We start from the raw sequence: 27,986 nt of genomic DNA, 5'->3' as shown, positions 1-27,986 counted from the left end.
GAAACACACCTTTCTAGAGGCTGTTTAGTTTAAGAGGAGAAGTTCAGACTTGTCACCTTGACACTTCCCAGTGAGTCATTGTCATTAATGAGAGAAGCAGGTTCTTTACGGATAAAAAAGATTGTAGACTTTCCCAGCAGGTGCCCAGGTGGTTTAATCTCATGCACTTGGTTCTGCTTCACATGTTAAGGATTTGGCTCTTTTAATCAAATGCCATCAACCAACATTATGGTCTTGGATTTACCCCAGCATCTTCCCACATGGAACAACCAGACATGTGTTCCTCAAAGCAAGGTAAAGCTGTATTGTGTGGGGTAGTTGTGTGATACATTGTGTGCTACATGTTAGTATAGTCATTTTATATTATAATTTTATTATATCTCATGTATTATCAAATCTGTGTTTAGAGATAGTTTACCGTAAGTGGTTGAGTTTGGTTTCTGGGCCACAGTGAAAAATCTATACCTGGGTCTAACATCTAGACACTCCTCCAATGGTGTCACTTGCAGCCATAGATGATGTTATACAGTTAAACAAGTCTTATATTATTTATAAATCTTAGTTATTTACTAATATGATTACATTATTGTTGCATTAATGTCACCATGCTTCTGTACTGTCCACCAATACTGCTAGGGAACCACAGCCATAAGGGCTGAGGTGATGGCAGACTATACAAACCTTATTGCCAAGTCAATATATTAAAAATCTAACCCTCACACACAATACTTAGTAGTTGCAGGATGCTGTAAGGTTCCACAGCTGCTGAATCTTTGCAGCTTCATATTATAAAGCTAGAGGCACCTTGCATGTGCGTGACTTGCGTATGACTATTGGCTAGGTGTTTCTTCTCTAGAAGCAAAACTGCAATCAGAGAATAGCTCTGCAATACTATGAGCGCACATCACAATTTTACTAATAGTGCACATTACATGCCATAGCAGGAACACCAAGTGGCCCTATTAAAAGGGTATCTAATCTTGAACATTTATGGCTCAACCACATTTGCCACATCTGTCCACGTCAACATCTGTGTTATGGTATTCCAGTAGTGTGTTCTGGCAGAGTAACAGACTACCAGAATGACTGTATCTGGCAGGTCTGGAAACTACTGGAGATCCCCATTCATTATCAGGGGATCCATTGGGTTTCCAGCAGGTTTCTGGCATGAAAGTTGTTTTTTGCTGAAAAATACCACTGCTTGTATCCATCAGGCCCCTGAGGTGTCTGGCTAGATCCCGTAATTCCGGTAGTCAGTTCCATTATACCATAATGCAGATGTGAGCTTAAGATGAGAATACCCCTTTAAATGCCTCACATTTAGCCTTTCTCCTAGATTTGATGGTCATAGACAATTTTGCTTCTAGACAAGTTGTGTCAGCTTCAACTTATCCACAATGTAGACTGAATGTCTGTTGTCTTCTAGTCTACTGTAATAACAGAATATCTTCATGACCTCATTCTTTAATTTAGCAGCACATATAATTTGCTATTTATCTACACATGACAATAGTTAGGCATTTAATTCAGACGTATCCTGCTGCCGCCTTCATGCCCAAACCTGTAGCTTTAGACTTGTTGGGAATACAAAAGATGTACAAACAATCGGGAGCGATTCCTGCGCTCTGCTCTGCTACATCTCTATGCATGTAATTGCTGCTACCTCATGTAAATACACAGTATGTTTCCCATATCAGGCACTGCTGCAAAGAGAATCCATGTAGAAGGTAAAGGTAGGTGTTTCTTCGTATCTTCTTCTATATACTCATTCTTGATACACTACATTCTGAATGTTGTAGCTCTCCACTCCACAGACACATTAGAAATTAGGGTTACGTAAGTTTTAGATTTACATATAGAATCTTGTTCATGTCTGCATTTTATAACCTTGCGCCAAGTAACACAGTTGCACACGTGTTATCTCTTAGGGTATAGCTACATGATTCATGCCTTCTGTGCTACGCTTTTGTTTAGCATGACTCATGTCATCGATCTTTGATTATCATTTTTGACATTTTTGATTTTCTCTATCTACATGATTAGGTTTCTAGATGTAGTTTAGGAAGCCAAAATCAGGATTGGATCATAAAAGGAGAGAAAGTATAAAGGACGGATAAGACTTCTCCTCTTTTTTTGAATTCACTCCTTGTTTTGGCTTCCAAAACTGCATCAGGAAACCTGACCATGTGGCCTTACTCTTATTCTATTCGATATAAAGTAGCTGGTGATAGCAGTGAAATGCCTTCACATTGAATATAGATTATAATGCCAGTAATGGACAAGTCATTTATAGGAACTGAAACTGTAATAATATCATTTCACTATGCAGCACTATGCTTAAGGTTTAAGCAGCACTTATGCAGAAAGACAATTATTGATGTTCCTATGCTGGTATAAATTATATACAGCATTAAAATGGAAGTGAACATCTGAATGACTACTACTGAGTCATCTACAGTATGAACCTGTCTATCTTGCCTTGTATCTTCTACTTATAATGTAGATGTGTATCAGATAAGGGTGGATTCATTTTTTGTATTCTACTGTATGTGTTCCAGAAAGGCTAACACCAGACACTTGGAGGTCATAAACTAGCATTTTCACACCAACAATGGGTTACAAGACCCCGTTTTGAAACTTTTTAAAAACACTTGTGCAACATTATTTAATTTCACAGACATTTTTACATCATCCTCACCACTTGGGAGAGGTACAGACCGGGGCCAGGACTTTGGCTCCCAAAATTTACTTTCTTTTACACCTGAAAACAGGAGTAAAAACGACTGCAATCAGTGACTGGAGTTAGTGTTGAGTGAATCGGGTTTGGATTGCTATATCTGAACCCGATTCCTTAGTAAAGTTTGTTAACAATATGGCCTCCGTCTTACTGTAAAATGTATGGGCTCCGCGGAGGTCTTTGAGAACTTGTGGTAAATATCGCGAGACTTGCTTTGTCTCGTGTCTATGAAGTGACACTTTATTTATTCACATCCTTCCTTATAAATGCAGCAGAGTTCAGCTTCAGATTTTGACACTGTCATTTACACCAATAAACGAAATGTCACGTCATAGACGCAAGACGAAGCAATACTTGCCACAAGTTCGCAAACACCTTCGCGGAGCCCATACATTTAACGGTAGGACAGAGGCTATATTGTTAACCAAGTTTTTAAATGAATCAGGTTCGAATACAACAATCCAAACTCAACACTAACTGGACAGGGGAAAAACAAAGACAGGTGTTAAGAGACGGTCTTTGTAAATGACCCCCACAGACTTTTTGTATGGAAACAGATGATATAGTGATGACCTTTCAAGAGTTTTTCATGCTACATATCAAACATATCAATGTAAAAGACATGAGTTGAAATAAGTTGCGATCCAGCCATAGTAAGGCTACTTTACATAAGTTTCCACATTTCCCCCATAAGTCTTTATTGTGTGAAATATGTCTGATAATGTGTAAAAGTCCTAATAAACATTCTTGTTTACTTGATTTTTAGGGTTTCTTATTCTTAGTGTATTTTCGGGAGGGAGAGAAAAAAGTCCCAAAAATGCTAATGGGTATTTTATGAGGGGTTGTGAGGTGTTTTAGCACCTGCCATTTGTAAATGGTATTTTTTTGCATGGCAAGTTGCCTGTAATGTCACTTTCTCTATAGAGCTGTAAAAAAACAAAAAACAAAAACAAACCATCATTAATAAAGTCAACACACATTGCACATGCATTTTTTAAGGTGCAAATAAAAAACAAAAGAGGTCTATGGCAGAAAAACTCAAGACAAAATCGTCACACCGAGACCATGCATCATTTAAAAACAAAAAAAGAAAAGGCACTGACACAAAACACACTAGAGTGAAACAAAACACACATGTGTCTTGCATTTAATATTGCCAATAGACTTCCATGCAACATCTAGAGGTGGTGTTTATTGTCTAAAAAATATGGCAAAAAACTGAAGCAAAAAATGCACCAGAACCTACGAATCTGGCCAAAGATGGCAAACAAACCTGTGCATGACACCAGTTTTATAGGGAAACTTGGTTCTCTCCTTAATTGCTCATATTGCTATGACATGCAAATGGGAGAGGGGAAGGGTGCCTCTGACAATTGATATATAATAAGGAAATACCAGTATCCCTTATATAAAATTATAGCTTCATAAAATGTGCTGTTCTATACTAATCGTTATTAATACATCTCACCCTAGAGTTGACAGAAAGCAAATGGTGTTAAATGTTTCAAGCGTGTTCTGGAATACTGCAAGTACAAATATGGATGCAGACCTGCATGTTATTTCTCCAGGTAAGACTATGCATCTCTTCACTATGTAAGACTATACATCTCTTCATCACATCAGACTATGCATCTCTTAACTACATAAGACTATGCATCTCTTAACTACATAAGACTATGCATCTCTTCACTATGTAAGACTATGCATCTCTTCACTATGTAAGACTATGCATCTCTTCACTGCATAAGACTATGCATCTCTTCACTACATAAGACTATACATCTCTTCATCACGTGAGATTATGCATCTCTTCACTATGTAAGACTATACATCTCTTCATCACATGAGACTATGCATCTCTTAACTACATAAGACTATGCATCTCTTAACTACATAAGACTATGCATCTCTTCACTGCATAAGACTATGCATCTCTTCACTGCATAAGACTATGCATCTCTTCACTACATAAGACTATACATCTCTTCATCACGTGAGACTATGCATCTCTTCACTACATAAGACTATACATCTCTTCATCACGTGAGACTATGCATCTCTTCACTACATAAGACTATGCATTTCTTCATCATGTAAGACTATGCATATCTTCACAACAGAAGACTATGCGCCTCTTGATCATGTAGGACTATTCATCTCTTCACTACATAAGACTATACATCTCTTCATCACATGAGACTATGCATCTCTTAACTACATAAGACTATGTATCTCTTAACTACATAAGACTATACATCTCTTCACTGCATAAGACTATGCATCTCTTCACTACATAAGACTATGCATCTCTTCACTGCATAAGACTATGCATCTCTTCACTGCATAAGACTATGCATCTCTTCACTACATAAGACTATACATCTCTTCATCACGTGAGACTATGCATCTCTACATCATGTGAGACTATACCTCTCTTCATCACATGAGACTATGCATCTCTTAACTAATAACTACATAAGACTATGCATCTCTTCACTATGTAAGACTATGCATCTCTTCACTGCATAAGACTATGCATCTCTTCACTGCATAAGACTATGCATCTCTTCACTGCATAAGACTATGCATCTCTTCACTGCATAAGACTATGCATCTCTTCACTACATAAGACTATACATCTCTTCATCACGTGAGACTATGCATCTCTTCATCATGTAAGACTATGCATCTCTTCATCACGTGAGACTATGCATCTCTTCATCACGTGAGACTATACATCTCTTCATCATGTAAGACTATGCATCTCTTCATACCATGCCATCTTTCTGTGTCTGTGAGACTGCTTTCCTTGTGAGGAAAGAGTAAGTACTGCACAAGCATGACACCAGGAACATCCTTCCTACTTTGGCTAAGATCACAACTGCGTTGAAGGCTCAGTTCGGGGTCCCTATCACAGACTTTGTCAAAAATATCAGCCAAAAAAGTCCTGCAGACTCCTTAAAGGAAACCTGATGGACCCCCGTTATAGTCAAGGTGGTCTGTCTGGTGCCATTAGTTTCAGTTATGTGTTGGATATGTCACTTCCTTTATTAACATTCTATCACGGCTGAGGATGGGGGAAACCCTCAGCCGTGCGATGCCCGGTGATGTTGTGGCTACTCGGCCATGAGAACAGGATAGGGAGCAGGTCACCTCCTCAAGCATCCCTAACCTGACCCTAACTCCTACCTGCATAGGCCGACCTTTAAGGTAGGAGGACCCATGCGCAGGAACCTCGGAGCCCTGACTTACCCTCCGCAGATCCCTGAGCTAGGAGCTGGGTAAGACGACCTACTCCTCCTAGTTACGGAGGAGCAGGAGTCTCCAAGGCCAAGCTGCTGGGACAAGGGGAACAAAAACAGCTTTACGGGTATGGCAGGCGAACTAATAGTTCCACCAACCTGCCACAGCCTTGCTGACTGGATCCCTGCGCAAACAGAAATCCAGAACCGTAAGCTGCCCCAAAACACATAAGAAGGTCCCAACAGAACAGAACATACAACATCAACACACAGCAAGACATAAACATAAGGACAATATCTTTATGACCACAGGGGTGGCTCTCACTGGCAGGTAATATGCACAGGAGGCTGCTCCAGCCAAGCATGACTGAAGCAACCTCCTGAGCCATGCCAAACACCAAGGCTATATAGGCCAAGAAGCCACACCCCACAGTCGGACACACCCAGTGACATCACACACACACTGGGAAGGGAGTTAACCCTTCCAGCACCACAGAAGGGAAACACACATAAAGGGGAAGTGACCAAACTAAGATCACACTGTGGCTGTTGCCGCAGGCAACGACATGGGTGGCAGCCGTCCTGGGAGACAGCCCGAAGGCCGGGACACTGCCACCACATGTACAACATACCAAACGTTGCCACGGGCAGCCAGAGTGAAGGAAAAGTGTCAAAGTGCACACCAGAACACAAAGTGCACACCAGACATACAAACGTGCATACACACACGCACACAACTCCAAGGGAACCGCACACATAGCTGTTGTCCGCGGCAACCGCACTTGAGGCAAACAACATCATGCCTCAAGCTGCGGTCTAAACAACTACCCAAACCGCGGGCAACTGTATGCGGCTCCCAAGGAGTCACGGCCATAACCGTGGCCGTGACACATTCTTCTTCTATATCAGAACGGAGAAGAACAATGGAAATTTTTGCTTCTATATTTAAAATTGTACTCACTGCTCATTTCAAAACTCATAAGGAACACTTACGTCAGGTCTTGCTCATCCTGCGGGAGAATAAATTATACGCGAAACTGGAAAAATGTGTGTTTGCGGTTCCAGAAATTCAATTTCTGGGGTTTCTTCTCTCCGCTTCTGGTTTTCGCATGGACCCCGAGAAGGTCTGCGCTGTGCTTGAGTGGGAGCTTCCTGAGAATCAAAAGGCGCTGATGCGTTTTTTGGGCTTTGCCAATTATTACAGGAAGTTTATTTTGAATTATTCCTCTGTTGTTAAACCACTCACTGATATGACCAGAAAGGGGGTAGATTTTTCTTCCTGGTCGGTAGAGGCGCGTAAGGCCTTTTCTAATATCAAGGAGAGTTTTGCTTCCGCTCCCATCTTGGTACAACCTGATATTTCTCTACCCTTCATAGTTGAGGTTGATGCTTCTGAGGTGGGTGTGGGTGTGGTCTTGTCTCAGGGTTCATCTCCTGCCAAATGGTGACCGTGTGCCTTTTTCTCGAAGAAACTCTCCTCCGCAGAGAGAAATTACGATGTGGGAGATAGGGAGTTGTTGGCCATCAAGTTGGCTTTTGAGGAATGGCGCCATTGGCTAGAGGGAGCCAGACACCCTATTACCGTGTTTACTGACCATAAAAATCTGGCCTACTTGGAGTCAGCCAAGCGTCTGAACCCGAGACAGGCCAGATGGTCTTTGTTCTTTTCAAGGTTTAATTTTGTTGTCACGTTCCGCCCTGGGGTTAAGAATGTGAAGGCAGATTCCCTGTCACGTTGTTTTCCGGGAGGTGGGAATTTTGAAGACCCGGGTCCCATTTTGGCTGAAGGTGTGGTGGTCTCTGCTCTTTATCCTGAATTGGAGGCAGAGGTGCAGGTAGCCCAGTCAGAGGCTCCTGATCTTTGTCCTCCTGGGAGGTTGTTTGTGCCTCTCGCATTAAGACACAAGATTTTTAAGAAACACCACGATACTGTCCTTGCTGGGCACCCGGGGGCAAGAGCCACAGTGGATCTCATCGCTCGGAGATTCTGGTGGCCTGCGCTTCGTAAGTCGGTTGAGGGTTTTGTGGCAGCCTGCGAGACTTGCGCTCATGCCAAAGTCCCTCATTCACGGCCATCAGGTCCTCTCCTTCCCTTACCCATTCCTTCCCGTCCTTGGACACATCTGTCCATGGACTTCATAACGGACCTGCCTTGTTCCTCGGGGAAGACTGTGATTCTGGTGGTGGTGGACCGTTTTAGCAAAATGGTGCATTTCATCCCTTTTCCTGGCTTGCCCAATGCTAAGACGCTGGCGCAGGCATTTATTGATCACATTGTTAAATTGCATGGTATTCCTACAGACATAGTCTCTGATAGGGGCACGCAGTTTGTTTCCAGATTCTGGAAGGCTTTCTGTTCTCGCTTGGGGGTTCAGTTGTCATTCTCTTCTGCTTTCCACCCGCAGTCGAATGGCCAAACAGATCTGGAGACATATCTGCGCTGTTTTGTGGCGGAGAATCAGGAGGATTGGTGTTCTTTTTTGTCCCTTGCTGAGTTTGCTTTAAATAACCGTCGTCAGGAGTCCTCTGATAAGTCACCATTTTTTGGTGCATATGGGTTTCATCCGCAGTTTGGGACATTCTCGGGAGAGGGGTCTTCTGGTTTACCTGATGAGGACAGATTCTCCTCGTCTTTGTCATCTATTTGGCAAAAGATTCAGGATAATCTAAAGAGCATGAGTGAGAGATATAAGCGTGTGGCAGATAAGAGACGTGTGCCTGGTCCGGACCTGAATGTTGGTGATCTGGTGTGGTTGTCTACCAAGAATATCAAATTGAAGGTTCCCTCCTGGAAGTTGGGTCCTAAGTTTATTGGGCCTTACAAAATCCTGTCTGTCATCAATCCTGTTGCCTACCGTCTTGATCTTCCTCAGACTTGGAAGATCCATAATGTTTTTCATAAGTCCTTATTAAAACCTTATGTTCAACCCATTGTACCCTCGCCTTTGCCTCCTCCTCCGATTATGGTTGATGGTAATCTTGAATTTCAGGTCTCTAGGATTGTGGATTCTCGTGTTGTCCACGGTTCTCTCCAGTACCTCGTTCATTGGGAGGGTTATGGTCCTGAGGAGAGGATGTGGGTCCCAGTGACGGACATTAAGGCCACTCGTCTCATCAGGGCTTTCCATAGGTCCCTTCCTGAGAAGGTGGGCTCTGAGTGTCCGGAGTCCACTCGTAGAGGGAGGGGTACTGTCACTACCAGACATCTGAGAAGCTCTGACAGATGCCTTTCAGAACCTCCTCCTTGAGCTTCCTTTGTTTTGGTTTTCAGTTCCTCATCTCGTTAGCCTCTCTCATCTGTCATGTAGTTGGACTGATTGCATCCCTTTAAATTCCTCCCCATAATGCATTAGTGTGCGGTTTATACAACTTCCTGGAGTGTGTGTGCATGCTGATCCTATTTCCCAGTCTTCTACAAGATAAGTGTTGTACATTCATTTGTGATTTTCTGTCTGCTGGATCCCAGGTGACCCTGACTCCCTCCGTGTCTAGTGTAGGGAGCCGGTGGTCATGTCCCCTCACTATTATAGGGTGTTCAGGTGTTATACAGTCGAGGTACGAGGATATGCGATCATCTACCTTTGGGATTTTTGCATAGGCTGAGCAGTCAGGGAGAGTGCCAGGTCTGATGCAGGGGTCTCCCTTTTTGTTCCTTAGTTTTGGATCCAGTGAGTCATATATTCATTGTGTGTTGTCTAGTTTCCTGTACACCTTCCGTGACAGGTCCATAGAAAGAATATGGTGAAAAACTGTTTTATATAAAATCTCCTAAAAATACAAAGGGGACATTCACTTGGACATTCCTGGAGGAAAAAAAGTTATGTTTCCAGAGGCGACAAGGCTTCTTCACCATAAGAGCTGTGAATCTGTCACTTGATGAGGTCACAGCAGGAATTGTAAACGGCTTAAAATTTTTTAGACATTTTCATAGAATAGAATAATTCTATAATTCTAGTTTCCAAGGTCCTTTCTCTTTATTCATATTCTCTCCCATCTCTTGGTTGAAAGTTAGGTGATAACAGTGTGGCCGTAAAAAAGTCCAACCCAGTGTAGATATGGGGAGATGCAGAGGTAGCAGTCAATATCAGGCCCTGGCACCTGAGGAGGTCCAAAGACCCCTCTGTCACATGAGAAGACACCATTCTTATAAACAGCACATGGTGAGTGGTGGGGGAAGCTGTTACAGATTCCAGAAGGTAGTGGTCAATTAGAAAAAAAAAAAAATGTAGTGACTCCAAATATGACTTTCAGAATAACCCAGCTCAAGGCACCCATAACAGAAAGACACCCAGATCACTCTTAAAATTATTGAACATATCAAATGTTCCTGAAATGACTCTGAACGCAAATTAATATAAAACCTGCCCCTTTTGCAGGCTGGTTCATGGGACTGTCCTGTGAAAATCCAGACTATTAGCATGTATGTATTAGACAGACCTCTGGCTGATATTTTTGTCTTTGACTGTAAACTGGCAAATTCAAAAACTGTGGTCCTGGCACTCACCCTGTGTTCAGTTAGAAAGGATTTAAGCAGACAATATTGCAACAATATCCTACTTCAGCAAAAACCACCTACACTCTTCAGTAATGCAAAAGAGGAACGCCCAGATGGGTTGCAACATGACCTGAGTGATTTCCCTCACAGAAGAAATTACTTCAAGGCATTATGGCTTAACTACCTTTCAAATAGCTGAACCTAGTGCAAATGATAAAAACCTACGCAAATATTAATATAGACTCACATCCATAAGACAAGAATATTATTATAAAAATATTATTTCATCAATCTCAAAGAACTTCTGTGGCAAAGATAAATGGCTTCCTTACAGCTCAATGTCTGGACAAGCCCAAGGGGTAAAGGCACCCAAGTAAAAGTAAAATAGCCTGCACATCACAGAACTGATACTATGATACTATATCACAACCTGTAAGAAATGACAGTTATTATAAATAGTATAGTATACTCCAAAAGAGGGAGCCTACTAGGCAGAGCTGGATTACAGGGTGGGCTTCCTGGGGCCTCCAACATTAACCAAGACATAGCAGCCTCCACCAAAGGATGGAGGGGGCGGGGGTATACATCTTTTATAGCATAATTATGCCAGCAGCAGGGAGGAGAGTAGTGGTGGTGTTGGAACAGAGGGGGCTTGGGAGGGTAAGTATATATTTTTTATTATCCCCACCGTCTAAAAAAAAGAACATCTCGGACAACCCCTTTAATCGCAATGAATGCTCACAGCTTGTTTTTTTTGTAGGCTTCTACCACAGTCAGAGTTTAGTAGTTGGTGTGGCAACACTAAGATTTTTCATTATGTAACATTAAGTGACGGCCAGACTGGCAGCACAGTGGCTAGTACTGGTACATTGCAGCAGTGGGGTCCTAGGTTCAAATCCAATCAAGGGCAATATCTGCATGGAGTATGTATGTTCTTGTACATGCATGGGTTTCCTCCAGGATCAAATCCAACCAAGGGCAACATCTGCATGGAGTATGTATGTTCTTGTGCATGCATGGGTTTCCTCCAGGATCAAATCCAACCAAGGGCAACATCTGCATGGAGTATGTATGTTCTTGTGCATGCATGGGTTTCCTCCAGGATCAAATCCAACCAAGGGCAACATCTGCATGGAGTATGTATGTTCTTGTGCATGCATGGGTTTCCTCCAGGATCAAATCCAACCAAGGGCAACATCTGCATGGAGTATGTATGTTCTTGTGCATGCATGGGTTTCCTCCAGGATCAAATCCAACCAAGGGCAACATCTGCATGGAGTATGTATGTTCTTGTGCATGCATGGGTTTCCTCCAGGCAACATCTGCATAAGGTATGTATGTTCTTATGCAGGGCAACATCTGCATAAGGTATGTATGTTCTTATGCAGGGCAACATCTGCATAAGGTATGTATGTTCTTATGCAGGGCAACATCTGCATAAGGTATGTATGTTCTTGTGCATGCATGGGTTTCCTCTAGGGTCGAATCCAACAAAGGGCAACATCTGAATGGAGTATGTATGTTGTTGTGCATGCATGGGTTTCCTCCAGGGTTGAATCCAACCAACCAGGGCAACCCCAGGGTGGAGTTTTTATATTCTCCCAGCATTTGCGTGGGTTTCCTCCGGGTACTCTGTTTTCTTCCTATACTCCAAAGACATACTGATAGGGACAGTGAGGGATGAAAATGTCTGTAAGGTGCTGTAGAATAAGTTGGTGCTATATAAATAAGAAATAAATAATAATCTTTATGCAGTGGCAACATATTCCGCAGCGGTTTACAACTGCGGAAGTACAGTAATGACTTTTTTATATTACAAATAGGTTGTCATGTTGAAACCCGAAATTTAGCTTTTAGATAAAGTTTACTTGTGTCTAGATATTTTCTCAAGCAGTTATGAGGATGTGGTTTAATCTGTAGGAAACATCTAATGGACTAAGCACAACTCGTCAGGACTCAGGACACAAAAATCTTTCACTTTATTTAAAATTGACATCAATACAAAAGATTCTCTTTTAGTTAAAGGGGTTTTCCTTAGAATAGGCCATTAATATCAGTTGTTTGAAGGGGTGGCGAAGCTCAGGCAAGCTTCGTGCCATCTACTAGGTATTGTGCAGGTTCATGTGAATGGGACAAAGCTGCAATACCAAACACAGCAGCCACTACTGAGTAGAAGTAGTTGTGTATGGTATTGGCAGAATATTATGGAAATACTTATGGCAGTATTTTATTTGAACTGCAATGGCTAAAGGGGATTCTGAGTTATTTTAAGGGGTTGTCCGATTTTCTAATATCAATGATATATCCTCCAAAGAGGTCATCAATATAAGATCTGTGGAGTCCAACTCCTGACACCCTTCTGGAGGGTGCTGCAGTACTTCCTGCAAGCACTTTGTCCTTTTCAATGTTTATGTACAAGCCATTGGCATTGTAGTGGCGGTGCTATACACAACTGCTCATCCCACTCAACTGAATGGGAGAAGAAGCTATAATTACACCGCACCAGGGCTACAATATAGATGCCATGCAGAAGCCAGACGTTGAAGAGGATGCAGCACTTGAACAATTGCTGTGGCCCTTTCAAACAGCTGATTAGTAGGGATCCAGGAGTCAGACCACCGCCAATCTGATATTGCTGACCTATCCTGAGATTAGATCATCAGTATCTAAGCAGTGGACTATTATTTTGAATTTGAAGAAAGAAGTTTTAAATGTCTTATTCTAGTAGAATGGCTAAAGTTCTGTTTACTCTGGCTGATTTTGGGTCAATTATTGGGAATGAACATTTGTATGAACACTTGTTCCCCATAATCAACCCATCACTTGATAAACAAGCAAACGCTTGGACACTGAGTGGAATCAGTACACTAGAGTTTTAGTTTTCCGGTATTAAGATCCGTTATAGGGTCTCACTACCTGAAAAAAACACTTTAGTTTTGTCCCCATTCATTGTCAATGGGGACAAAACTGAAATGAACAGAACGGAATGCTCCAACATGCATTTTGTTCCGTTAGTTGCATTCCCAGACCAGAGAGCAAACCGCAACATGTTGTAGTTTGCTTTCCGTTACTGATAATACAACCATCTGCATCCGTTATGAATGGATCCGGTTGTATTATCTTTAACATTTCCAAGACGGATCCGTCATGAACTCCATTGAAAGTCAATGGAGGATGGATCTGTTTTCTATTGTGGCAGAAAAAACAGATCTGTCATGACCCCTAATGCAAGTCAATGGGGACAGATCAGTTTTTTCTGCCACAATCAAAAACGGATCCATCCTCCATTGACTTTCAATGGAGTTCATGACGGATCCGTCTTGGAAATGTTAAAGATAATACAACCGGATCCGTTCATAACGGATGCAGACGGTTGTATTATTAGTAATGAAAGCGTTTATGCTGAACCCTGTGGGATCCAGGAAGAATGCTAGTGTGAAAGTAGCCTTATGGATTGTTCCTGGACAGCAGAATGTGCTGTCCAGAAACAATGAATCTGTATGAGGGTGAGTCGACACAGTAGCAATTGCTCATCCCCATACAGCAGAGATGATTGCTGTGTGCAAATGCAGCTCTCACTTCTGATGAGCGGGCAATTATTGGGAAAGAACGGTTTGTCCCAGATATTACTGGAATTGCCCACTCAGTTGGTCCATGCTGTTTATAAAGAAATCACTTTGTTTCATGGGGAAAGCACATACCTAGGCATTATGTTATAGCAGCAGAAGGAGGTGAGCAGATTGACATATAGATTTATTTAGATTCCTGCTCCTTCTGGGCTTTAAAGTCCAGGAGGTGGTCCTATCAGTGATTGACATCTCTGTATACACAGTCATAGAGGGATAACTGTCAATCACTGATAGGACCGCCTCCTCGACTTCAAAGCACAGAAGTAGTAGGAATTTAAATGTATAAAATACAACTAAGGGCTCATTCACATGAACATAAGAACTCCATGCCCATGTTGCAGACTGCAAATAGCGGCCCGCAATATATGGGCACTGGCCTGATCCGTGTTTCTGCAGTGCAAAAGACGGGACATGTCCTATCTTTTGCCGTATCTTGCGGATTGCAGACCCAATCAAGTCAATGGGTCCGCATCTTCAGCACACGGCTGTTTGCAGTCCACATTATGGGCACCAAGCCCTTATGTTCATGTGAATGAGCCCTTATACTGAATCTTTTCCCATAAAACTATATATCTGCTCAGATCCTCCTGCTCTGTAACATGCTGCCTGCAGCGTACATGGCATTTTTGTTTTGACAGATTCCCTTTAAAAAAAAATGTCAACAGTTACAAATGCGCTAAAATAAAAATATTTATCATATATTTCATTAGTAGTGATGATCGGCAGAGTACCGCATTGGCTCGAGCGCCATGCTCGCGTCTCCTCCCCGCATGTTTCTTGGCTGCTACGCAGCTAATAAGCATGCAGGTAAGAAATGCCCTCACTGTAATGCCAGTAGCCATGTTGGCCGGAACGCGTCATCGGGTGCTATATAACACCCGATGACACATATTCGGCTCATTCGTAGTCAGGGACAGAGAGTATAATTGGACTATTGTGTGTGACAGCAGCAATATATGTTTGTAGCGCAACCTGCGCTAAATTGCTCAGTGTTAGGGAGAGCTGTGCATAGGAAGGGACAGACAGTGTAATAGGAAGATTTTGTGTGTGACAGCAGCAATATATATTTTTAGAGCATCCTGCGCTAAATACCGTGTAATAGGCCGCTGCGGACAGTTAAATTATTTGCGCCTGTGTAAAGTGTGCGCATCCCTAAAATATCAGTGGCATCCAGTGTACTTTTTCAATAGACAGTGTCCGCTGCAGACAGTGACATTAGCTGCGCCACATCTTCTGTGTAAAGTGTGCCCATCTCTAAAATATCAGTGACATCCAGTGCACCTTTTCCGTAGACGGTGTCCACTTCTGACGGTGACCTTACCAGGGCCACATCTGCAGTGTAATGTGTGCGCTTTAAACATTTTTCTGTGACATACATTGTACTTTTTCCATAGACGGTGTCCGCTTCTGACAGTGACCTTACCAAGGCCACATCTCCTGTGTAACTTGTGCACTTAAAAAATGTATCTGTGACATACAATATAATTTTTCCATAGACAGTGTCCGCTTCTGACAGTGACATTACCAGGGCCACATCTGCAGTGTAACGTGTGCGCTTTAAACATTTATCTGTGACATACAGTGTACTTTGTCAGCTTTCAAACCATACTCCCCCCAGAACCCAAAGACTTTGGTTTCCCGGAAGCAGCTCAGCGGGTCATGGGAATAACGCCGCCGGATCGCCGGTCGTCATCGTTTATGGTCGGAACTACGATGCTATCGGATCATCTTCGAACCTCTGACTTTAGTTTTTGATTAATGAAAACATTCTTGGCAAATGCTTTCGCTTTGGTTTGTCTTGCGCCGGTCCAAGAATTTCACCTCTAGCGGCGCAATACGGATGCCCCCGGCCGTCCCTCTTAATCATGGCCCCAGTTCCGAAAACCAACAAAATAGAACCGGAGTCCTATTCCATTATTCCTAGCTGAAGTATTCAGGCGACCCGGCCTTCTTTGAACACTGTAAATTTTTTCAATAGTCAGCTAAGCAGCAGGCACTCTCCCATAATTTTTTTAATGGTCAGCTCGGCAGCAGGCCCTCACATATAATGTTTTAGAGGGTCAGCTCACCAGCAGGCCCTCACATATAATGTTTTAGAGGGTCAGCTCACCAGCAGGCCCTCACATATAATGTTTTAGAGGGTCAGCTCACCAGCAGGCCCTCACCTACAATCTTGTACAGGGTCCGTTTTGTGGACAAGAATAGGCATTTCTATAATAGGCCTTCTGTTCCGTTCCGCAATTTGCAGACCGCAAAAAACGGCACGGTCATGTGAACGAGCCCTAACAGTCTCAAAAAATCCAACACTGCTGTGTTTTGTGTCCCATGTCGCACACAACTTTTACTACATTGACTTCAATGTAAGTCTGTATCCTAAATCTCCCCCAATGTGTCTAAAATGAGGTGTGCCAGAATATTGGTGAAAAACAATACCAAGAAAGTGGTGCATTGTAAATGTGGGCCAGTAAGTTATTGGGGACATATGCTAAAGGTCAGCACTAAATTCAACCGTCTGGACACAAAAAAAAATATGAATGTATGAAGAATAAATATGACAGAGCATACATTAACCAACAAAACCAACATGGTGACTTGGCGGCTAAGGGTACTTTCACACTTGCGTTTTTCTTTTCCTGCATAGAGTTCCATCACAGGGGCTCTATACCAGAAAAGAACTGATCAGGCATATCCCCATGCATTCTCTGAGTTTTCACGAATTGAAAACTCAGCTCTGAAAAAGCTTTTATGCAGACGGATCTTCGGATCCGTCTGTATGAAAGTAACCTACGGCCACGGACACGGATGCCAATCTTGTGTGCATCCGTGTTCTTTCACTGACCCATTGACTTGAATGGGTCCGTGAACCATTGTCCGTCACAAAAATAGGACAGGTCATATTTTTTGGGCGGACAGGATACACGGATCACGGAGGCGGATGACAAACGGTGCATTTTCCGAGTTTTCAACGGACCCATTGAAAGTCAACGGGTCTGCAGAAAATCACGGAAAACGGCCACGGGTGCAGACAACGGTCGTGTGCATGAGGCTTAACACTGTTGACCTGAAGCCCTGGGATCCTGGGTTCAAATCTAACCAAAGATGACATCTGTGTGGATTTTGCCTGGGTTTCCTTAAAGGGTTATCTCACTTCAGCAAGTGAAATTTATCATGTAAAGAAAGTTCATACTAGTCACTTTCTAATAAGCTTTTATTGTCCATGTTTCCTTGCTGGCTTGATTGGGAGTGCGCACACACTGCCACTTTTTACTAGTGTGCAAGCACAACCACTGCTGCTGGATTACATGGTGGTCTTAAAGAGGACCATTCACCGATTATGACAATGTGAACTAAGAATACAGACATGTAGAGCGGCGCCCGGGGATCTCACTGCACTTACTATTATCCCCGGGCGCCACTCCGTTCTCCTGCTATGCCCTCCAGTATCTCCGCTCACTAAGTTATAGTAGGCGGAGTCTGCCCTTGTTCTGCTGTAGCGCTGGCCAATCGCATTGCAGAGCTCACAGCCTGGGAGAAAATAACCTCCCAGGCTGTGAGCTCTGCGCTGCGATTGGCCAGCGCTACAGCCTAGGAGAAGGAGCCGCCCAGCAGAACAAGGGCAGACTCCGCCTACTATAACCAAGTGACCGAACATACCGGAGGACATAGCGGGAGAACGGAGCGGCGCCCAGGGATAATAGTAAGTGCAGTGAGATCCCCGGGCGCCGCTCTCCATGTCTGTATACTTAGTTCACAGTGTAATAATCGGTGAAAGGTCCTCTTTAACCATGAAAAACAGCAACGTATAATGTGATGGAAAAATAAATCAAACCAGCAAAGAAAGCAATATAGACAATCACATTAGAAAGCGGCTTGTATTAACTTTTTCTACATGCTAAATGTCTTTTGCTATAGTTAAACAACCCCTTTAAGGTATTCTGGTTTTCCTCCCACATATGGAGGGTTTACTGGCTTTGTATTGTGACCCTAGTCAGCGTCGGAGGATGAGCAGTTAGATGACAGCCACATTCTTCCCTGCTCCACAACTCTCCCCATAACTAAAGGAGTTTCAGAGCTGTGCTTTCTATTGCTTGTGTGAGAAAAGTGCATTGCAAAAAGTTGTTGCTGTTGTTGCTTTAGATCAGTAGAACTCTAAGTAAATTTCATCACGTTCAACGCATTTCTCGATTTGAGAAATACAGTTGGAGACTTTTCGACATTCATATTTTGTATTCTTAACTGGGTTGTGCACCTTTGGAGGGATTTTTGGCAAATCCTTCCTTTTGCACAGACCTGAGAAGAGAAGCATACTTACCTACTTCCCGACACTGGTTCCCCGCTCCTTCTCTCCCCGGCCTTGGCTGCTCCACTCCCAGGATGTAAATTTCAGTTTTGATGCCGCTGCAGCCAAGCGCTGACCTCAGCGGTTGCCTGTTTCCCTTGCATCACTTGACCATGTGACATGACCCCCGGAGAGCATATCACCGTTGAAGCTAGTTAAAGGCTAGAGCGGTGTCAAAATGGAAGTTTACATCCAGGAAGCACAGCAAAGCATCAGAGTCCGGGGAGAGATGGACAGGTAGCCAGCGCTGGAAAGCAGGTAAGTATGCTTCCCTTCACAGGTATGCGCAAGAGAGGGGGGTTTGCCAACCTCCCCCTCTACAGGTGTGCAACCCCTTTAAGATCCAAGACAGGACATATGAAATACAGTTCCTGACAAGGGCATTACGGTATGACCACACAGTCAGGATTCCGCATGCAGTTTTGGAAGCCAAAATCTTTAGTGGGTCAAAAAAGCAGAGATCACTTTTTATTTTATTTTTTTTTACAGTAAATTCACTCCTAGTATGGTTTATAAAACTGCATGCAAAAACCTGACCATGAGGTTGTACCCTTAGTGATCAGATATTGTATTACAAACCAACATCAGCAAATAAAGCTCATTCAAGAAAAAGTTATAACGGTTCTTGTACACGTTAGTATCATGGCTTTTATAGTCTCTACTTGCAGTCATTGTATTGTAGGATAAGGCCTCATGCACACAGCTGTTGCCGTTGGATGCGGACCCATTCACTTCAATAGGGCTGCAAAAGATGCGGACAGCACGCCGTGTGCTGTCCGCATCCGTTGCTCCGTTCCGTGGCCCCGCTAAAAAAATATAACCTGTCCTATTCTTGTCCGTGCTTTGCAGACAAGAATAGGCATTTATATTGAAGGCTGTCCGTGCCGTTCCGCAAATTGCGGAACGCGCACGGACGCCATCCGTGTTTTGCAGATCCGCAATTTGCGGACCAAAAAACAAACCATGGTCGTGTGCATGCAGCCTAAAGTGAAGATCATGTCCCTCCCTCATTGATTTATTAGAATTTATTTCACTAAATTACTAAATAAGATATAAATCAAGCAATAAACTTAATGTTGGTCAATCATTACGGTAATTATCACCCAAAAATATTGGCAGGGGACATATACTGTACTTTATATGTGGGGGACATGATCTTCACCCGATTCGGATGGTTACCCTCATTGTTTGCTGAGGATGAAAATCTGTCCTGATAATGATGTGATGTCCATGGAAGCTCATACATTTAGTAGTGCTCTCTGATGTAACAGTAAGTGTGACTAAGCACTATATGAACTGAACAGTTTTCATCTTCAGAAAGTATACCATGAAGGTTCATATTCCATGATTACAATAGGGAATCTTAAAAACCAAAAGGAATTGATATAGAAAGTATATTAGAAAATGGCCTGACTTTTCACTATACAATACATACGTTTTCTTTTCTTTTTTTATACTTAAACTACTTTTAATGGCACCATTTTGGGGTACACATAATCACTGATTAACTTTTATTAAAGGGAGCCTGTCACCTCCAACAAACATCCCGAGCCGGCAGCAGTACCTGAGAGTAGCCAGCAGTGTGTTTGTAACGATCATTTTCTTCCTGCAGGCAGTGAAGCAGAAGCTGTAAAAACTTTATTTAATCCCCTGCCGGCGCGCTTCTCTAGACATGCTTGAAGTCACAGAGGCAGCGGTCTCCTTGCTTCCAGTCACGGTAACCACGCCCCCTTCCCTGCCCCTTCGCTGTGATTGACAGCTCTTATGCACGACAGTTCGGCTGGCTTTGCCGAACTGCCAGCTGTCAGTCACAGCGAAGGGGCAGGGGGCATGGTTACTGTGACTTGAAGCAAGGAGACCGCTGCCTCTGTGACTTCAAGCCTGACTAGAGAAGCGCGCCGGCAGGGGATTGAAGAACATTTTTACAGCTTCTGCTTCTCTGCCTGCAGGAAGAAAATGATCGTTACAAACATACTGCTGGCTGCTCTAAGGTACTGCTGCCGGCTTGGGATGTTTGTTGGAGGTGACAGGCTCCCTTTAACTGGCGAAAAACAGCATAACAACCATTGCATTTTACAAAAATCACTTTGTGGCATTTCTGGGTCAGTACGATAGTTGAGCGCTCACATAATACACTGTAATAATTATGTAGTACAGTGTATTATGCTGTCGGTAGGAAACTGACAAGCAATCTATCAGGCTGCGCCTCTGGCATGGCTTAATAGGCATACACATATGGCAGACCTGGGGGCATTTATTGGACCATCGGCACCCTGCAATATCATTCACTGCAGTTCCAATGGATGACAGAGAGATTCCCCCCAAGAAACCATTTAGATGTATTGGTCACTATTGACCCCATTATCTAAGGGGTTTAATAGCTGGCTGTCATGAGAGAGCTGAGTTCCTGCCTTTTGCTGCAGGGGAGACCTGTGCAGTGCTCAGACTATGCCGCCATAAAAAGCTGGCAGCCTAACCTAAGATCCGTTAGTGACTGCTGTAAAGAGGCGAATCGGTGGTCACTAAGGGCTCCTTTTGGAAAATGAAGGAATCAATCTGATAGGTTGCTATGGGCAACTAACCAGTTTTCCTTTGCACCAGTTTTGACAAATCTTCGCCATCATGTTTAAAGGAAATATGTCAACTTGAAAACACTTCTCAAGTTACAGTAATATCATCAATGTATGCCCACAAACTGGCTGTGCAATACATAAAGAGGTCTAGTCCTGGAGTCCTCTCTATTATATGTGCGTGCTCAGGAGTCTTTTCTATTATGTGTGCGCGCTCAGGAGTCCTCTCTACTATGTGTGCGCGCTCAGGAGTTCTCTCTATTATGTGTGCGTGCTTAGGAGTCCTCTCTATTATGTGTGCGTGCTCAGGAGTCCTCTCTATAATGTGTGCACGCTCAGGAGTCCTCTCTATTATGTGTACGTGCTCAGGAGTCCTCTCTATTATGTGAGCTTGCTCAGGAGTCCTCTCTATTATGTGTGCGTGCTCAGGAGTCCTCTCTATTATGTGTGCGTGCTCAGGAGTCCTCTCTATTATATGTGCATGCTCAGGATTCCTCTCTATTATGTGTGCGTGCTTAGGAGTCCTCTCTATTATATGTGCGTGCTCAGGAGTCCTCTCTATTATATGTGCGTGCTCAGGAGTCCTCTCTATTATGTGTGCGTGCTCAGGAGTCCTCTCTATTATGTGTGCATGCTCAGGATTCCTCTCTATTATGTGTGCGTGCTTAGGAGTCCTCTCTATTATATGTGCGTGCTCAGGAGTCCTCTCTATTATATGTGCGTGCTCAGGAGTCCTCTCTATTATGTGTGCGTGCTCAGGAGTCCTCTCTATTATGTGTGCATGCTCAGGAGTCCTCTCTATTATGTGTGCGTGCTCAGGAGTCCTCTCTATTATGTGTGCATGCTCAGGAGTCCTCTCTATTATGTGTGCGTGCTAAGGAGTCCTTTCTATTATGTGTGCGTGCTCAGGAGTCCTCTCTATAATGTGTGCGCGCTCAGGAGTTCTCTCTCTGCATTGTCAGTTTGTAGGCAAACAGTGGTAATACTTGGGTGAGTATACAAATAAGAATTATAGAATCAAAATGAGCGTCTCTTACACTCTTCCCTTATTACTGTAATTTGGGGGTGTTTCCAAGCTGACAAAGTCCCTTTAATTATTGAATCACATAATGCACAATATAAAACATGGCTGTTTGAAGCAAATCATCATAAAACAATCATTATTATGTTATATTGTACTTTTGATGCTTTGAGAGAAGCGTTTGGAACTTCTACATAAAATACACAGAGCACTTTTATGGGATCAGATTAAAAAGTTTTAGCATTAGCAAGTCATATGCAATACCCTGCTAAGCATAATCATTTAAATATTCATAAAATATCCAGTATAGTCAGTCAATTTCCTTCTGAAAGTGGATCATTTCAAAGAGTCAATTCAGTTAAAGAACTATGCATCAGGAATAGGGTTTTTATTCCACCCAAAACCTAAAAATTCAGCTGACTGCAATTAAAGGGGTTGTGAAGTGCAACGATATTGATGACTGATCCGGAGAACAGGTCATCAAGGTCAGATCTGAATATCAGATCCTGGCATGCCTGTTAATAAGCTGTTTGAAGAGGTGGCGGCACTTGTGCAAGTGAATGGGATGAGTAGTTGTAATTACACTGTGCTGCCTCTACAAAGGAGATGATGGCACACCGGTAATTTTGAAGAGGAAGCAGCACTCAAGCAATCAACTGCCACCCCCTCAAACAGCTAATCAAGGCAGTGCCAGGAGTGTGACCTTCACCTTTTTAGCCTAAGTATTATTAAATCTGTCCCCCTATAAGCTTAAAAGCTCCCTCTAGTGGTGACTGCAGGCTGGCAGCATTGTAAAATTTTGCTCTAAATCTATGCAGGGGATTTCAAGATTTATATCAGAAAGTTCCTGCCACCTGTTATATTAGGAGATTAATTATCCCATAACATTCATTTTCCAGGAAGCATATGATATTCTTGCATAAAAAAGAAACCTGTTTAGCCAGGTATCTCTAGTGCTTTCCTATTCCCTGGTTGCATCACAACTATTTATCAGCTTGGAGTTTCCATGATCTTGACTACTGAGCGAGTAATGTTAAATTGGTAGCTTAATATTGTAGAGTAGACAGTAGCCGCAAAATTAGTCCAGTGACAGGTACATGTGATCAGAAGATGACTGCTGCTACCATGAAGTCTAAGGTGTGTGGACATATCAGTGTTCTTGTATATCACCTATGTATATCAGTGAACTGGGTTTATGTTAGGCTACTTTCACACTAGCGTTAATGTTTTCCAGTATTGAGATCACAGGGTCTCAATACCAGAACAAAAAAAAAAGTTTGCTTCTGTTTGTCCCCATTTAAACATAACTGAACAGAAATGCTCAAAAATGCACTCCGTTCCGTTCTCCTACTGCTGCGGTTCGCTTTCCGTCCTGAGATGTGGAGCAAGACGGACCCACAACGCAAGTCAATGGGGAGGATCAGTTTCCTGTCACAATCTGACAATAGAAAATGGATCCGTCCCCCATTGACTTTCAATGGAGTTCATGACGGATCCGTCTTGGTCATGTTAACGATAATACAACCGGATCCGTTCATAATGGATGCAGATTGTTGTATTATCAGGAAGCGTTTTTTCTGAACCCTGCCGGATCCAGCAACAACGCTAGTGTGAAAGTAGCCTAAGTTTTAATTCCAGTTGTTGATAGCATTGGAAGCTGGTTATTTCCAATTGTAATGTGCAGAAAATGCTAAGTTCCCAGTATTTAAATTATTTTTCTTTTCCTCTGTGCAGAATTCATAAAGGATGGCTTTCTCAGTAACATCACAAGCCATGGAGGAAATGCCACAACTCTCACAGAACTACTCAGGATCATCTTTCCTGTGGTATATCTCATCATTTTTCTTGGAAGCGTCATGCTCAATGGTCTTGCTGTCTGGATTTTCTTCCAAATCAGAAGCAAAACAAGTTTCATTGTGTATCTCAAGAACATTATGGGTGCCGACCTCCTCATGACAGCATCCTACCCATTTAAAATCATACAGACTTCTGGGATTGCACCATGGAATTTCAACGTCTACCTCTGTCGGTACACCAGCGTCTTGTTCTACACCAGCATGTACATCAGTATTGCCTTTCTCGGACTAATTAGCATTGATAGATATCTGAAAGTGGTGAAGCCTTTTGGTAGTTCAAAAATGTACAGCATTAAGTTCACAAAGATGGTGTCTACGGGCGTTTGGCTACTCATGTCCGCGCTTGCCTTGCCGAATGTCATCTTGACAAATGGCAAACCAACTAGAGACAATGTCAATGACTGCATGAAACTCAAGACCCCTTTTGGAGTTCAGTGGCATACAGCTATTTCTTACATTGATATGTTCATATTTTTTACTGTGATGATTATGCTGATTGCATGTTACATTTCAATATCCCGACATATACGGAAATCTAGCAAACCCTTTGTCAGTTGCTCCAGTCGGACAAGAAGACATAACCAGAGTATACGTGTAGTCGTGGCCGTATTCTTCACCTGTTTTTTGCCCTATCATCTATGTGAGTTGCCTTTCCTGTTCAGCCAACTGGACTCAATCTCCGAGCAGCAAATCTATACCATTCTGCTATACTGCAAGGAAGGCACGCTGATTCTCGCTGCCTGCAATGTTTGCTTGGATCCCATTATCTATTTCTTCATGTGCAGATCATTTTCTCACAGACTGTTCAACAGATCCAGTATTAGATCTAGAAGCGAAAGCATAAGATCCCTGCAAAGTGTGAAGAAGTCCGAAGTGCGGATATACTGTGATTATACCGAGGTATGAAACTGATATACAAGATCACGGAAGTGTCATATGTAAATAAGAATAAAATACTAAAACGATGTGCTTCGCTTCATTGCTTTGCTAATGTACAGCGTGTGCAAAAGTATTTGGCCCTTCTCCATTTCTGCTGTTTTGGCATATTTTTCAATATTTGAATGTTTCATATTGTTAGGATACTTTTAGTATTAGGCCCCTTTCAGACGAGCGAGTTCCACGCATCGGACTCGCAGCGTGAGTATGCGGCAGCTCCCGTCCTGACCTCCCAGCACTGACCAGGTTGCATAGCATTATATTAATTTATGATGCTATGTAACCCTTACAGTTCTGGAAAGTACTGGATAACATTGACAGAATTATGTCTGTGCATGTTATGTCCAATACATTCCAGAACTGTAAGGGTTGCATAGCATCATAAATCAGTATAATGCTATGCAACCCAGTCAGTGCTGGGAGGTCAGGACGGGAACTCGCCTGTGTGAAAGGGGCCTTAGAAAAAGATCACCCAAGTAAACACACAATGCTGCTTTTAAATGATTATTATATTTGTGATATGTTTTCTTAAAATGCAAATTAAGCCTTTGGTGCAATTAGGGCATCACCATTGCTCTTGTTACACCCAGGCTGCACTCCTTTCTGTGGCCACAGAAATGAGACTAGACCAACAGTGACACCCTCACTGCACCAAAGGCCTAATTTGTATATTAAGAAAACTCAGGAACGGAGCCTCAGATCAACAAAAGAAAAGCAGTGTTTTAGTCAGGTGAACCCCAACTACTGATAGGGCGGTCGCTGGTGACAGATTCCCTTTACACAAATCCAATTGACAATTGAGTTCAATTTCACGCAGGCATGCCACCTAAATAAAACCTGTATGGCCATGTGAAGCCGCTAGAATAACACAAAAAGCAGCACACATTCTAAAGAGATTCAAATACAGATGCAAAACAAAGTTGTTAAAATCTACCAGTCCACAAAGGGTTACAAAGCCATGCTAAGGCTCTGGGGCTCCACAGGGACAGCCGTTATCCATAAATGGAGAGAACTTAGAACAGTGGAACAGTTCACATTAATAAGAAAAATTGGCAAAAACAGCATCCGTGGGTGAGTTGCAAGTCATAACCCACTGCTGACAAAAAATAAAAACATTAAGGCTTGCTTTGTATTTGCCAGAAACATCTAAATGATCACCAAGACTTTAGAGATAATAGTCAGTGGACTGATGGATCAAAGGTGGAAGTTTTTTGGGTCCTGCTACATAAGAACATCATCCCAAAAGTCAAACACGGTGATGTGGGTCTGAGGCTGCTTTGCTTCTGCAGGATCTGGATGGCTTTTCATAATTGGCAAAACCTTGAATTATGCCCTCTATCAGAAAACCCTGAGGGAGAATGTCCTACCGTGAATTCATGATCTAACACTTATGTGCACCACCACATCTGAGCAGCTCAAAATAATTTTTGGGGAATAGCCGTATCCTGACTTGAATCTCATTGAGATGTTGTTGGAAGAACTTAAAGAGGACCTGTCACCTCTCCTACATGTCTGTTTTAGTAACTACTTGTATTCCCTATGTAATAACAATTCCAGAGTCCAGAGCATCTATTCTTATGGCTCTATGGTGTGCCATTCCTGAATTATTCCTGCTAGAAGCTTACAAATAAATTGCCAGCAGTCTGCAGTAAAGGTACCTCTGGGTGTTACCAGTAGCTAATCTGTCTGTCTAATCCAGGCATGTCCAAACTGCGGCCCTCCAGCTGTTGCAAAACTACAACTCCCAGCATGCCATAATAGCTGTAAGCTATCCAGGCATGTTGGGAGTTGTAGTTTTGCAACTGCTGGAGGGCCGCAGTTTGGACATGCCTGGTCTAATCAGTGCTGCTAGTGTCAGACTGTGCACGGACACCCCCCCCTTCATATGGTGACACCCCTCTGTACCTTTATTGCAAGCTGCTGACAATTCATTCATAAACGTCTTGCAGAAATAATAAAGGAATGGCACAACATAGAGTCATAAGAACAGATTCCCCAGAATTGTAATTACATGGGGGATAGTAGTAGTTACTAAAACACACATTTTAGGAGAGGTGACAGGTCCACTTTAAACGGGTGGTTCTTGCACAGTGGGGCACATACTTTTTCACAAAAGCGATAAAGGTTTTGAATAAATCTTCAATAAATTGTATGATCCTTTAAAAGCTGCTTTTTATGTTTACTCTTGTTATCTTTATCGTATATTAAAATTATGAAAAATTTACATGCAACAAATTAGCAAAAAAGGAGAAGAAATTTGGTGAGGGAAAAATATGTATTAACAGCATTATACATAAATTATTACTACAGTTGCATAGAAGGCATGGCAGCATTCACCGTGCAGTTTAATTCTGCCTTCTTACAATGTTCAAACCATTTTGTGTGCTTTTCCCATACAGAAGGAACCATGCTGCACTCTCTGAACGTTCACTTTGGACATTTAGTGGCAGCTCTATGTATTAAGAGCAGAACAGGTCTCTATTGAGGAGGAAGTGCTATTGAGGAGTCACACCGAGGCTGGTGAGGACTTTCTTGTGATTACACATGGTGGTGTCTCAGAGAACCGATAGTTCAGACCCTGCAGTGCACAGTGAGAGAACATCTGAAGGAACTCCTCATCTACGGGCATAGGAAGGACCAGCTTCTTGTACTGGCACTAGCAAGTCAGTGGGAATGAGTGAAACTCGCAAATTGGAGCACCACCCTAGGGACATTGAAGCAGTGACACCCACTAAGCCTGCAAAGTGCAAGATACAACATTAAGGACATGCGGGACTGTCAAAGTCGCCTTTCTGAATGGAAAGCCAGTGGTGGGGCTGTCTCCACTAGATGCTGAGTTCACCAGAATGCTAGGTAGCAGCTAGTCACTGCCAAACCCATGCCAAAGCCTTAATGGAAACTTGTACAATCACAGCCCACTGCTGTATTATTCTTGACCTGTAGAGGTACAGCACTACGCCTTTCAAAGAACAGTTGACCAGGCAAACTCAAGTGAGAACTTTGCAGGGTTGAAATCCCCAGTCCCCAAAAAAGTAGCTCTACAGGTTATAGTGTTACCGCAACTTGGCATGGACATATTACCAGCTGGAATAAAGTTTTGTTAAGAAGAACACGCCTCACTTTTCTCTTCATCGACCCTCTTACAGGCAAACTGTTTGCTT

The 27,986-nt window shown here is 42.8% G+C and overlaps 2 protein-coding genes across 5 annotated transcripts in view; one reads left to right on the top strand and one right to left on the bottom strand.

Annotated features, from left to right (window-relative positions):
• MED12L (mediator complex subunit 12L) overlaps positions 1 to 27,986 on the bottom strand; it is a 648,568-nt gene that overhangs the window by 375,916 nt on the left and 244,666 nt on the right. The window lies entirely within an intron of this gene.
• LOC122933992 (G-protein coupled receptor 87-like) lies at positions 89 to 27,935 on the top strand. Of its 4 annotated transcripts, XM_044289105.1 has the most exons (5): positions 89 to 294; positions 1,698 to 1,733; positions 4,211 to 4,305; positions 23,768 to 24,789; positions 27,225 to 27,935. In XM_044289105.1, exons 3-5 carry the CDS (start codon positions 4,227 to 4,229, stop codon positions 27,246 to 27,248), a joined length of 1,125 nt encoding a protein of 374 aa, XP_044145040.1. In that variant the 5' UTR covers positions 89 to 294; positions 1,698 to 1,733; positions 4,211 to 4,226; the 3' UTR covers positions 27,249 to 27,935. The 4 variants fall into 4 exon arrangements, with proteins under 4 accessions (XP_044145040.1, XP_044145039.1, XP_044145038.1 ...); XM_044289104.1 differs by lacking the exon at positions 1,698 to 1,733; XM_044289102.1 differs by lacking the exons at positions 89 to 294; positions 1,698 to 1,733 and having other exon boundaries at positions 1,757 to 4,305.

This window comes from Bufo gargarizans, chromosome 4 (genome assembly GCF_014858855.1).
Source record: "Bufo gargarizans isolate SCDJY-AF-19 chromosome 4, ASM1485885v1, whole genome shotgun sequence".
Classification (NCBI taxonomy): domain Eukaryota; kingdom Metazoa; phylum Chordata; class Amphibia; order Anura; family Bufonidae; genus Bufo; species Bufo gargarizans.
Note: the sequence above shows the minus strand (reverse complement) of the source record. Positions and strands in the feature narration are given on the sequence as shown.